This window comes from Vicia villosa, unplaced genomic scaffold (assembly GCF_029867415.1).
Source record: "Vicia villosa cultivar HV-30 ecotype Madison, WI unplaced genomic scaffold, Vvil1.0 ctg.003941F_1_1, whole genome shotgun sequence".
Lineage (NCBI taxonomy): Eukaryota > Viridiplantae > Streptophyta > Magnoliopsida > Fabales > Fabaceae > Vicia > Vicia villosa.
This window is the reverse complement of record NW_026706344.1, coordinates 79,140-93,678: the sequence shown is the minus strand read 5'-3', so window position 1 is coordinate 93,678 and position 14,539 is coordinate 79,140. Positions and strand designations below refer to the sequence as shown.

The following is a 14,539-nucleotide window of genomic DNA, read 5'->3' as shown; positions in this document are numbered from 1 at the left end:
TTTTGGGAAAAAACGCTGGTATAGGGGTAGATATGAAAGCGCTTTTGAAAAGCGCTGGCGTAGCTCATTTTAAAATTAAATTTTTTAAAACAAATTAAAACAGACGCGTTTTGTCTTTCATTATTCTTCATTTATCGTTCTCACTGTTCTCACTGTTCTTCACTGCCCTCACTGTTCTCACTGTTCTTCATCGTTCATCGTTAACAAACGCTACAGCCGACCACCACTCAACGTGTGCTCGCCGCCGCCAACCTCCACAACACCGACCACCACTCAACATCTTCTCGCCGCCGCCGCCGTTCTATATTACAGTTTCACTTTGTGAAGGTTAGCGAAATTCTCTGTTGTAGTTTTAGGGTCTGTTGTAGTTTTAGGGTTTTGTGTTAGGTTTTAATGAATGGGTTTTCTGTATTATTGAATCCTATTATTAGTAATTTGCAGAAGCCATAAAATTCATGTGTGCTGTGAGTAGAATCGAATAGAGGATTTCATTGCTTTCAGTGCTTTTTCTAATTAGAGAATCGAATGAAAACTAATACTAATTAGCCTCTGAAGAACTTATTATTAGTAGAAAGAAACAGAACAGTTTTGTTACCCATTTTTGGTCTTGTCATGATTCCACCAATGTCCTATGTTGAAAATGATTATATCAGCATTATAATACTGAGAATTAGTAGCCCAATTTTATTTGAATTTGAAAAGTGATTTGTAGCAACTTGTATCGTATCAAAGCTAATTTGCAATGACTCAATGACCATTATTTCATCTTCTCCGTCGTCTTCGTATTCTTCATTGTTAGCTTAGGACATTAACCAAGTTAAATAATATAGTTTTTTTAATGGCGCTGCTATGGCGATGACAGTATGTGTTTTGTTGTGTCCTGCGCCACAAATTTAGTCTCAGTTACTAACATTTTCACTGTATTTAGTGTGTGTGATTTTCAAGCAAGCATCTTTAATATATAGATATGAGAATTACGTTTTCTTTTCTATATGTTTAAATTAGAATTTGAAGGACTGAATTTCTATATGTTTCTTTCAGTGCTTTTTCTAATTAGAGAATCAAATGAAAACTGATACTAATTAGCCTCTGAAGAACTTATTATTAGTAGAAAGAAACAGAACAGTTTTGTTACCCATTTTTGGTCTTGTCATGATTCCACCAATGTCCTGTGTTGAAAATGATTATATCAGCATTATAATACTGAGAATTAGTAGCCCAATTTTATTTGAATTTGAAAAGTGATTTGTAGCAACTTGTATCGTATCAAAGCTAAATTGCAATGACTCAATGACCATTATTTCATCTTCTCCGTCGTCTTCGTATTCTTCATTGTAAGCTTAAGACATTAACCAAGTTAAATAATATAGTTTTTTTAATGGCGCTGCTATGGCGATGACAGTATGTGTTTTGTTGTGTCCTGCGCCACAAATTTAGTCTCAGTTACTAACATTTTCACTGTATTTAGTGTGTGTGATTTTCAAGCAAGCATCTTTAATATATAGATATGAGAATTACGTTTTCTTTTCTATATGTTTAAATTAGAATTTGAAGGACTGAATTTCATGTGTCTTTTAGGATGTAGGTTCTTTTAGAATCTTTCAATCAATTTTGTCTTAGTGGTTACTAACTTTGTGAATTTGCTATAGGGGTAACTTGTGTAGAGTGAAAGTTTGATCGTTTCCCGGCCTAGTTCGACGTTTGGCGTTTTCTTGAGTTCGGTAACATCCGAGGTAAATTTCTTTCTCAAATTACTGGTATTATGATGAATTTTGCAGTATAGAAACTAATTTTAATATGTTCAATCTAGATTGGGGTTTTTTTGATATTGTGTTAGTAGTGGTGTATTTAACAGCATCGTGTGTGTGTTTAATTTTACAGTTACTTTGAAGCCTCTGGTTTCTACTTGTACAACACCGATTCAAACCTACCCGTCTCCCACATCAAGTCCAACTCAAGTTACTAGCCCTTTCTTCTTGCTTATAGTTTGTTGTTTTCTGCTTATAGTTTATTGTTTATGGTTCTATTTAATTTCAATTTAGTGTCTCTCAATCAGTTTTTTGGTTTGTGGACTTATATTACCTTGAAATAAGGTAATGTCTTCTTTAAGAAATCGGGGGTAGGCTGAAATAAGGTACTGTATTCTTTTAGAGACTCAAACAATCAAGACAACTGTAACTTCCTATCTTTAGCTAACTACCAACTTAACAAATATGAAAGCTATATCATCTCATTAGGTATTGCTTAAGTGTTGCTTATTCACAATAGTATATTTTTGTACTATAGTTGCATAACATTCTATTATTCACACTTAATAGGATCTCATTAGGTATTTTGATCAAGACATAATGATGATAGCTATTTATTGTCTTGACAGAATTCCTTAGTACCTGATAGAGAAACCAAGAAGCATTTGTTTAGCTTAATTAAGACATGGATAAGACATGGATGAATTCAAACCGATTGTCGAAAGAGTACGAGAAATGGGTATGGGAATTCGTTAAGTTTGCGGTTGCGCACTCCGAAGACCCGATTCGAACGTGTCCTTGCTTGGGTTGCTGTTATGGGGATAAGGTTGACGGGAAACAGTTGGCATCGCATTTACTACGGTTTGGAATTGATAGAAGTTATACATGTTGGACAATGCATGGTGAGAAAAGTAACGGGAATGTTGAGTCGAGGTGTAATACGAAGTATGCTTCAAACGACGATTGCACAGACACATACGATTATGATCGAGTCGAAGAGATTGCAGAAGCGCTTGAAGAAGATCTTGAGGATTGTCCCAAAATGTTTGAGAGGTTGGTAAGCAATGCAGAGAAACCGTTGTATGATGGTTGTACAAAAAGATGTTGTCCTCTGTTGGCATGAGTTATGATAAGATACATGCATGTCCAAACGATTGCGTTTTGTTTCGAAACGAGTATGCAGCGTTGAATGATTGTCCTAAATGCGGTGCCCCTCGATATAAGAAAAAGTTGTCTCCGGCCAAAGTCTTATGGTATTTTCCTATAATTCCGAGATTTAGACGCATGTATCGTAGTGAAACCGATTCAAGACACTTGACTTGGCATGCAGATGAAAGAATTATTGATGGAAAGTTGCGACATCCTGCAGACTCACCACAGTGGATGAAAGTTGATATTGATTATCCTGAATTTGGAAAAGAAGCAAGAAACCTTTGATTGTCATTGTCTACTGATGGAATGAACCTGCATGGTATTCAAAGTATCTCGCATAGCACCTGGCCTGTGATTCTTATGATTTATAACCTACCTCCGTGGCTATGTATGAAGCGTAAGTACATGATGTTATCTATGCTAATTTCTGGGCCTAAACAACCAGGGAATGACATAGACGTATACTTGGCACCCTTAATCGAAGATTTAAAGTTTTTATGGGAGAACGGTGTGGAGGTTTACGATGGGTATAGGAAAGAAAGTTTCAACTTGAGGGCGATGTTATTTGGAACAATTAATGATTTTCCAGCATACGGAAATCTATTCGGGTACAGCAATAAAGGTCAAAAAGCGTGTCCTGTTTGTGAAGATGAAACCGATACGACACGATTGGATCTTTGTCAGAAGAATGTCTTTCTCGGCCATCATAGATTCTTAAATTCTAATCATCACTACCGTGGGTGGAGAAAAGCATTCAATGGAAAGGCCGAACATCGTACAGCCCCGCCTTTTTTGTCAGGTGATCAAATTTTTGAAAAGGTGAAAGATGTGAGCACTCAGTTTGGCAAGCCTTTTGCACATTCACTTGTCAAGGGTGGGTGGAAGAAGAAGTCAATTTTTTTTGAACTTCCATATTGGAAGTCGTTGTACGTAAGACATTTCCTGGATGTTATGCATATTGAAAAAAATGTATTTGACAGCGTTATAGGTACGTTACTCAATATACAAGGAAAGTCTAAGGATGGCGTTAACATAAGGAATGACATGGTAAACATGGGGATGAGAGCTGAATTGGGACCCGTGATGAAAGGAAGACGAACATATCTGCCACCTGCAGTTTACACTCTATCTAGAAAGGAGAAGAAAACATTGTGTAAGTTCCTCAGTGAAGTTAAAGTTCCAGAAGGCTACTCTTCAGATATTAGAAGACTTGTGTCCATGAAAGACCTCAAGTTAAAGAGTTTGAAGACGCATGATTGCCATGTTATAATGGAACATTTTTACCAATAGGTATACGTTCTATTCTGCCAGAAAAAGTAAGAAGCGCAATAACTAAACTGTGTTTTTTCTTCAGGTCAATTTGCAGTAAGGTGATCGATCCACCGATCTTACCAACATTGCAAAAAGAGATAGTTGTTACTTTATGTGATCTTGAAATGTATTTTCCTCCCTCTTTTTTTGACATAATGGTTCATCTTGTGAAAGAGACACAATTGTGCGGACCAGCTTATATGAGATGGATGTACCCTGCTGAACGTTATATGAAAATATTTAAAGGGTACGTGAAAAACAGAAGTCGACCGGAGGGTTGTATTGCCGAATGATACGTTGTTGAAGAAGCGGTTGAGTTTTGTACTGAATATCTGTGAAATGTTCAATCAAATGGACTCCCCAAATCTCATATTGTCGAAAAAAAAGAAGGAAAAAGGCTAATTGGAAATAAAGTTGTGAATGTATCAATGGTCGAACGGGATCAAGCGCACTTGTATGTTCTGCACAATGAGATTGAGGTTGAGCCGTATGTTGAAATGCACAAGGTTGTTCTCCGAGATTTAAATCCGAATAGAAATGAGAACTGGATAGTACGAGAGCACAATCGAAGTTTCATACCGTGGTTTAGGGAACATATTTATTCAAAGTATCGTTCAGATCCTGCTTCAGTAACAGAAAGGTTGAGATGTTTAGCCTATGGTCCAAGTATAATTGTGTTTTCTTATAGCGCATACACAATTAATGGATACACATTTTATACCAAAGAACAGGATGATAAAAGTACTATGCAAAATAGTGGTGTTACCTTGGTAGCTGAAGCAATGCACATATCAAGTGCGAATGACTTAAATCCGAAATTTGCAAATTTGTCATATTTTAGGGTTATCGAGCGCATTTTGGTGTTTGATTACGCAAAGTTTCAAATTCCTGTATTTGGTTGCAAGTGGGTTGAAAATAATAGTGGCATACGAATGGATAAGTCAGGATTTTTGCAAGTGGATCTTAACAGGGTGGGGTACAAAGATGAGCCTTTTATTCTAGCCTCTCAAGCTAAACAAGTGTTCTATGTCAATGATCCGACAAGTACGAAATGGTCTATAGTGCTTTTATCAAACAAAATAGTTGATGAAAACATTGGAGATCAAGGTGATATTGGTGTTGGCATTGAATCTTGTACAAGAAACGATCAAGATGAGAACGAATCTTGTACTAGAAATGATCATAATGAGGGTATTTGGATCAATCCAACCGTCCGCGTTGTTAAGAGACGCGTAGCACACAATCCTACCAAGAAAAGAAAGAGACGTTAGTGAGAAAGGTAATAGTATACATATTCCGACTAATGTGCGTTATTCAATTTGTACCGATTGTTATATATTCAATTTGTATAGTTTTTTCAATTTGTATTCTGATTGTTACAATACTTATTCAATTTTGGTGCATATTTTCGTTTTGTACATAACTTTTGAACCATGTATCCGTTTGTCGACTTCTTTACATGTAACTATACTATTTTGACAATTCCGGAGCTGCTCATTCACTTATCTTTACATTTCGGGACTGTTTTTTATCGGTTTTGCTTCTGCCCGTGATCAAAAGTCGGGCTTAGGGTCTGAATTTCGGAAAACCGACTTCATTTTTGAGTTCGTGAGGACGTTTTACCATAGCCATGTAAATTTCGTTCAATTCCGACAACTTTCTTTTTTTGAAGTTTATTCTGATTTCACTGATTTCGATTCTGATTAACTTGTACATGCATGGTTTGACTTCCATTTGACTTGTATAGAATGTTAGCTTATTAATAGTGTACTAATGTGCTTTAGTTTGTTTGATACAGGTTCAATGGCTAGTAATCAAGAAAACCCATAAGAGAACCCACAAGAAAACCCACAAGATAAGCCACAAGAAAACTCACAAGATATAGATGCTCCGGATACATCATCAAAAGAAGTTGCATGAGGTGTGTCCCTTATGAAGGGAATCATTCGACATAGAGACCAAGGATTGATATATAATTTGGAATGGAATTCTGATAACCAACCAATTGGTCCTAATTCTGCAAAGTTGACAAGCTATATTGGTACACTTGTTCGTTTGCATATTCCAGTCTCCGTAGCTAAATGGAATCTGAAAAGAAAAGAGTTGGACGAGAAAAAAGACATGATTTGGGACGAGCTTAAGGTATCATATATTGTTGTTGTTATTATCTTGACGATAATTTGATTAAATTACTTATACTAACACACTCTATGCGTATGTTTGTTTGCAGAGGTCTTTTACCATACCAGATGAGCGTAAACGCTTCATTCTTAGTTTGGCCGGAAAAAGATATAGAGGGTGGAAAGCTTATCTAACAAACAACTATCTTAAGGATAAAGAAGGAAACTTTCTTGAAGAGGCCCCGGGACGTCCAAAAAAGTATGAGATGTTCATTAATGATAATGATTGGGCTAAGTTTGTAGAGCAAAGAGATGAATCTTTTCAGAAAAGGAGTGCCACAAATAGTGCGAGAGCATCAAAAGCCGCGTATCCATACAAAAAAGGGCGTTTGGGATATGCACGCTTAGAGGAAAAAATTGTAAGTAAATAGAAATGCGTTTTTATTAATTGTCTAAATGTGTTTTATTTGACGATTTTATCATTTGTGTCAATGCATAGTTAGAGGAGACGAAAAGTGAGGAAACCTCACTCCCAGTACATGTGTTGTGGAAGGAAACTCGTGTGGGCAAGAATCAAGTTGTCGATCCCGATGTTCAAAGAGTTTATGCTGAATGTGTAAGTATAACACTGTGTCTTTAATTAAATCAAATGTTTTTTAATATATAAATTATTTTTTATCTCCACTAATAATTATTGAAATGTAAATGAATTACAGGAGACCTTGTCGCAATCGGTATCCACCGGTGAGGACCAGGATGATAGGAGCGTACTTAGTATAGCACTAGATGCTCCTGAGTATCCCGGTCGGGTGAGGGGTTAAGGTCATGGTGTGACTCCAACCTCTTTTTACAAGCATCCTAGGAGAAGAAATCCTACCAATGAAGAAGTGTTGCAAAAATTGCAGGAATTGCAAGCACAAGTCTCTGAATTGCAAAGAGATAAAGATATGTATATGAGAGAAAAGTGCAATACTTCATCGGTGAAAGAAACTAGTGATAAAGCTAGTATCAACTGTCAAAGAAAATTTCCCGAGGTAATTATAAATTTTTTTCCTTACAAATTGTTCTATTTTATTAATGATAATGACTTTATATTTACTATTGGTTTAGGGCATTTCATCTTGCCAACTATACTTATCGTCACCGAATTATCGCCTAGTTGGCAAGGGAAAAGTGCACAACACTTTGGGAGATTTACTTCACCATAGACCGCTCCCGGATGGACACCTGAAAGTATCGATGGATGTTGTATTAGATCATGATGCGATGCTACTGGTACCTGACATGGTCTCAGAGACGACATTGCTGCGAGATGCAATAGGATCATTTGTTGCATGGCCCTCGGAGCTCATTACCATTAGTGATGAGGTATATTGAAAACGATTATGAATCATTTAGTTTTCGAATGTCAATTCTGCACCGTTTATTAATTATTTTTTACATTTTAATTTTAGACTGCTCCTACAAAACCCGCAATTAAGGGTAAAGGGATTTTACAGGAGGAGGAGTCTGTTGCATCACTAAAAGAGGTACATTTAAAGTGTTAATATATAATCTGAATCTAAAACTGCATGATTTTATATTTTACCTAACTTATATGATTTTTAGGCATCTGCTCGGGGGTCACAACAAGTGACGCAGCCAGTTCATAGCGTACCACCCAATGGTCCTCCGAAGCCAGCGGCAAAAAAAGGTGGTGCTTTTGTGCCTCGATACCGGACGACGCTCGGAACAATTGTTGATATGTCCGATTTGAAGGATGGTGCTTTACGTGAAATCAATATGGATGGAGGTGTCTTTGGTATTGAATTCATGTCAAATATTGCAATAGATGACTTGGAAGAGATTTTTACGCATGAACAACTAGGCGTCGGTAATATGCACTCATACATCCGGTAATATTCACTCATCCGATATATTATTTAATTAGTCCCACAATTTATTTACACATTTCAATGAAAATAATCTAATGTTTATTATGTTTTTATTTAAGGTTGTTGTATGACAGAGTGTTGCGCGGGACTGCACTGTCAAACAGATTCCGTTTCGTGTCTTCCGCCCATTGTAGCGGAATGACAATTGCTTCGGAACCGAAATCAGTTAGACAGCGCTTAGTCGATAGATTCCTGTCCACCGGCAATACAGAAAGTCTGATTCTTTGGGCGTATAATACCCGACCAATAGGGTTAGTTTCTCATTCTTGGTTCATCTAATCTCTGTTTCTTTTGTGTAGCAAAATTTTCATATAACCTATTGTTTTAATTTATAGAGCACACTGGTTGTTGCTTGCTATCAACCCTATAAGAGAAGTGGTATATTATCTGAATTCGGTAAATGGTGACTGGACCAATTATCCGGCTATGAAGGAAATGATTGATTTGTAAGTGGGATAGTTCTAAATATTCGTGTATATTTATATATTTAATTATTTGTGAGATTGATCTAAACATATGCTTTTATATTTTTGTTAGATCAATACAAGTGTTCCGAAGTCAACGAGACGCACAGGTATCCCGGACTAAATCAAACAACATTACTTGGATCAAAGTGCAGGTACATTATTTTTCACAATTTTGCTTATAATATTTATGTTACTTGATAAAACAAGACAACTATAAAATCTTATTTGTTTTTCTATGTAGTGTCCGCAACAGCGAAACAGTTCAGATTGCGGATACTATGTTTTGAGGTTTATGAAAGAAATCCTTCAGGCGAATCAATTAGAGATTCCGCTCACGGTATGAATTTATAACTTAAGATAATTTCTTGTAATTTATTACATTTAACTAAATCATTCATATTATGTTTTTATTTTGTAGTACTTTGACGAATTCTGTGCTGTTTCTTACACGAGACTTAAGTTGGAAGAAATCAAAGAGGATTTGTGTCAATTTTATATTCAGCAACTATTCATGTAGGATTTGTGTCGATTTGAAGTATAATATTGTTGATGTTACTGATTTAGTTTGTAATGATGTATATATATAATTTTGGATATTATAATGGTATTATATTAGTATATATATATTGTCCTACCTATGGTTGAAAATATATCGTCGAAAATATATTACAGGTCAAAAATATTACAGGTTGAAATATATATTACAGGTCGAAAATATTACAGGTCGAACTGGGAGGCTTAAATTACAGGCTGCACTTTAAAATACCTCATTTAGCAACGACAGCGCTTTTAAAAAGCGCTCTTAAAGGGCCACCTACTAAAGCGCTTTTTAGTAAAAACGCTGCCAAAGATTAAAAAAAACATAAAAAAAAAACGCAACCTACGAAAGCGCTTTTGGAAAAGCGCTCTTATAGAGGGGGCTACCAGAGCGCTTTTTCCAGAAAAGCGCTCTTATAGGGGGGATACCAGAGCGCTTTTTCTGAAAAAAGCGCTCTTATAGGGGGGCTACCAGAGCGCTTTTCTGGAAAAGCGCTCTTATAGGGGGGGCTACCAGAGCGCTTTCAAAAGCGCTTTCGTTACCTACGCCAGCGCTAGCTTTGGCAACGCTTTAAAGCGCTTTTAAAGCCCTTCCGTGTTGTAGTGATATTAGAGTAGTCCATCATCAATTTATGAAAAAGTCGCACAGAATAAATTAGAATACAATACAAAAAAATTTAAAAATAAATAAAAATTGCGCACTTAAATTAAAATACAAATTTTATTATTATAATAATAATAAAATAAATTTACCATGCAATGAACCAAAATGTGCTATTTAAATATTTCAAAGATGACGACTTTGGGAGGGCTGTCCCGGAAGGAGTAGATCTCGCGAGATTGAATGAAGTTGATAGTGCGTGGTTAGATAGACCTTTTGCGGAGGATGAGGTAAAACGAGCGGTGTGAGATTGTGATGGTAGTAAAAGTCCTGGTCCGGATGGTTACACGCTTGAGTTTTTTCAATTCTTTTGGGAAACGGTTAAGAAGGATGTGCTCAATTTTGTGGAGGATTTTCACGACAAGGCGAGACTAACAAAAGGTTGCACTTCATCCTTCATTGCTCTTATTCCTAAGCTTAAGAACCGTCAAGCCTTAGACGAATTTAGACCAATATGTTTAGTGGGTTGTTTGTATAAGATTCTAGCTAAATTGTTGGCGCGTAGATTGAAAAGTGTTATTGGGAAGTTGGTTTCCTCAAATCAAACGGCTTTCGTCCCGGGTAGAAGCATATTAGACGGTGTTTTGGTTGTGAACGAAGTTATGGATTTAGCCAAAAGTGAGAAGAGAAGTTGTGTCGTTTTGAAGGTGGATTTTGAAAAAGCCTACGATCGGGTTAGTTGGATGTTTCTTAATTTTGTGCTTAATAAAATGGGTTTTGGGGCAAGATGGTTGAGATGGATGGAGGGATTTTCAACAGTGGTATGTCCGTTTTAATCAATGGTAGTATCACGAAGGATTTTAAGATCGAGAAAGGACTCCGTCAAGGCGATCCTTTATCTCCTTTTTTATTTGTTTTGGTTACGGAGGTTCTTACGGCTTTAATGAGAAGGGCTATAGCTAACAGAGATTTTAGGGGTTTTAAAATCAATGAAGAGAAGAGCGTCAATTTGTTACAATTTGCGGATGATACCATAATTTTAGCGGAAGGTGATACGGCGAATTTGTGGACTATAAAGGTTATGCTTAGGGGTTTTGAGTTAATGTCGGGATTGCGAGTTAATTTTAACAAGAGCAATTTATATGGGGTTAATGTGGATGATGATTACCTTGAAGCAGCGTCTATTTTTCTTTCTTGCAAAGTGGATAGAATTCCCTTTAAATTTCTCGGTGTTAAGGTGGGTGATAACCCGCGGAAGCTTTCTATGTGGAGGGATTTGATATCGATGTTTAAGAGGCGTTTGTCCGTTTGGAAGGGTGTTAATCTCAACATAGCGGGCCGTGTTTGTCTAATTAACTCCGTTTTAAATGCGATCCCCATTTATACTCTCTCTTTTTATGAAGCACCAACCAAGATCATAAAAGAAATCCGGGCTATTCAATCAAAGTTCTTATGGAATGGTAGCGAGTTTCAGAGACCAATCCATTGGGTGTGTTGGGATACCGTGTGCAAACCTCGGGAAGAAGGTGGTTTGGGTGTCAAAAACGTCGAAATCATGAATATGGTGTTGCTAAGCAAATGGAAGTGGAGGATTTTGGTGGAGAAAGAGGCGGTGTGGAGTAATATTCTTAAGGCTAGATACAGAAATATAAAGCTGAAAATTCTTATTGGTGATATCTCAGTCGTTAAGAAACATGACTCTATTTGGTGGAGGGATATTCTAATATCCGACAATTATGTTTCCCTTTTTAACCATAATTTTGCAGGTGCAGTTGGGTGGAAAATTGGCAGCGGTTCTACTGTCCCTTTCTAGTACAGCGCTTGGACTGGGCACTCAACACTGATGTATCAGTTTCCTGAGCTTTTCGTGAACGCGCGGAACGACTCCATGGCGGTTGCGGAAGCTGGCAGCAGTAAGGATGCAGGCTGGTGTTGGAAACCGGCTGCTGACTTGTTCCATAACAGCAGTAGTTGCGGTTTTTTATGGAGGGAGCTGACCGATTATCTTGCTGATTTTTTGCCTACGGAAGGTATCGAAGACAGTTTTACATGGAGCTGCAACAATGAAGGAGTTTTTAAGGTAAGATCTTGCTATGATAGATTCTATGAAAAGCTTAAAGGTCCCCCCATAAACTCTTCAATTCTCAAAAAAAATTGGCTTTCTTTGGAGGATTAAAGCGCCTCCTAAAATTCTTTTTTTTGGTGGAAAATTTTCCATAATAGAATAGCCACGAAGGATCAATTATTAAAAAGGGGGCATTTCTTTGGTTGATGGAGGGCTATGCTGTGTTTTTTTTCATTCGGAGGAGGAAAATTTATCGCATCTTCTAGGTGGTTGTTTAGTCATTTCTAGTATTTGGAGGAAGGTGCTCGAATGGTTTGGTCCGATTGACAACTTAGACTTGGAGGAATTCGAGGGATTTTTTGGTTTCTTTGAGAAGGTGAAGTTTAAAGCCAAGAAGATTATCGTTATGGTTATTTGGCTAGCCACGGTGTGGAACATTTGGTTGAGGCGTAATGCGCTCATTTTTAAGAATGAGTCTTTTAGCTTTACCGAATGCAAGTCGGGTATAGTTCATTTATCTTGGAATTGGCTTCAATCGTATTATGTCATTAAGGATAATTGTAACTTTCATATTTGGAATATCCTACCTCTCAATTGTTTTGAGTAGTAGGAGTTTTCCTTTTGTATTTGTCGGTTCGGAGTATCCATAATACTCCTTTTTAATCCCATTGCTTATTAAAAAAAATATTAATAATGAGAAAAACTTCACAAAATTAACTTAAAAATTTAGTACAAATTACATATAATTCCACATTTTCACTCCACATAGTTTTCTATAACCCCTTTAAAATATATTTTCACTCCCAATTTAATTGCTTTCTATTCTTAAAATAATAAATACTTAATAAAATAAATTATCAAATAATTAATAATCTCATTTTCTATTATCTATATTTCCACTCTACGTTTAAGCTCATACTAAAAATAATAGTTATAAATTAATAAAATAAAAACCATTCAAATTTATTTCTATAAAAATTATAAGAAAAAATAGAAACAATTCTCATATTTCTATCTTATAATAAAAATAACAATTAATGAAATAATAAAAAAAACCTTTGAAACCCACTTTCTATCCCATGTTTTTTATAACTTATTTTTATTATTTGTATACTTTAAGATATAAATTTAAACAAAAAACAAATATAAATAAAATAGAATATATTATTAAGTTAGAATACAATGTGATTTTTTTATATAAAATTAAAACAAAATTTAAGAGAGAAAGGAGAGTAAGATATGACTTTAAAAGTAATTACAAATGACCTACCTACTTTAATTTTGTGTCATTTTACATATAATATAGTACATATCAGTATTGTCTCTGACAATCCATAAGAATTTGTTAACCAAATTATTGATTATTGAAAAATTAAATATCAATTGTAAATAAACTTATCAAGTATAGACCAAAGAAGAGAGCAGTGTGTGAATAAGATGAGGAAGAATTTCAACATAGCCTTAATACTATAAATGTCAACATTAACGGTTGAAGTCAAAGCCGCACAAAATAAAATTGAAAACAATTTTTAAAAAATAAAACATATTTAAAAACTACATGCATAATTAGAATACAATATTAGATACATAAAAAATAGTGAACAATAAATACCTCAATTTTATGTGTAATTTCTCCATTCATATTCATATCTGTAAAAATGAAATAAAGAAATTTTCCAAAAAAAAAAAAATGAAATAAAGAAGAAAGTTTTGAATAATTAAAAACTAATAAAATAAATAATTAAACAATTTAATGAAGAATATATTGATTCTATGTTTAATTCCTCTAGACTGGGCAAATAACAAAAAAGAAATGAAAAAGAGAGAAAGAAGAATAATTTGTGATTCTCTGAGCTATGAAGTGTTTCATGTCAACCACTATGAAGCATATTTGTTTATGAATCAATTTTTTTAAAAAGAAGAAACAACAACATCTATAGAAGTTGCACATAGCATGTGGTAATTTTTGGAACGTGGAATTGAACCAAACATTAATGAATTAGTTATTTTTGCTAGTGGGATGAAGATGAAGTATTGGGTTATTTAAATAACACTAAATATTTAAAAAAATAAGAGCTATTTTTTTAGGCTATGTTTTGGGAGTTTGGAGAAGAGGGGAGAGGAGGGCTTTGAAAAATAGGAAGAATTGAGTGAAAAGAATAAAAAGATTATGGGTAGGAGGAAAATTGTTTTGAAGGAGGGTTTTGGAGGACTTACATAAATTTTCAAAATATCTTTTAAAAATTTTGTAATGATAATGACTCTTTTATAATTCTAAACAAAATCATTTTTTCAAAAAATGTCAAATATTTATCTATATTTTTTTAAAAATTCGTTTTCGGAAGCCTTCCCTTCCTTTCCAAACTCTCAAACATAGCCTTAAAATCTTTTATTTAATTAAGCAATTTTTTTTTTAAATAGATAATGGAATTAAAACAAAAGAGCATAAGGGGTGCTCCACCCGAATACACAGCGGAAAGCTCCTACACCTCGAAACAAACGAGAGGCAGAATATTCCAAGTATGGTAATTACAAAGATCCCCTAACTTGTAAAAGGAAAGAATCCAATTCCAAGAAAATTGGATGATATTCGACATACAATCA

At 35.2% G+C, this 14,539-nt stretch overlaps 1 protein-coding gene across 1 annotated transcript; it reads left to right on the top strand.

Annotated features, from left to right (window-relative positions):
• The first annotated feature begins 11,758 nt into the window (after nucleotides 1-11,758).
• LOC131641678 (uncharacterized) lies at nucleotides 11,759-12,542 on the top strand. The gene is made up of 2 exons (XM_058911975.1): nucleotides 11,759-11,950; nucleotides 12,177-12,542. The coding sequence occupies exons 1-2, from the start codon at nucleotides 11,759-11,761 to the stop codon at nucleotides 12,540-12,542; spliced, it is 558 nt and encodes a 185-aa protein (XP_058767958.1).
• Nucleotides 12,543-14,539: the final 1,997 nt, after the last annotated feature.

Excerpts from the sequence above, each read along its gene's own strand:
- LOC131641678 (XM_058911975.1), top strand. The coding sequence starts at position 11,759 with ATGGCGGTTGCGGAAGCTGGCAGCAGTAAGGATGCAGGCTGGTGTTGG. Across the intron at positions 11,951-12,176 it reads ACAATGAAGGAGTTTTTAAG|GAGGAAAATTTATCGCATCT; the intron begins GTAAGATCTTGC and ends TTTCATTCGGAG.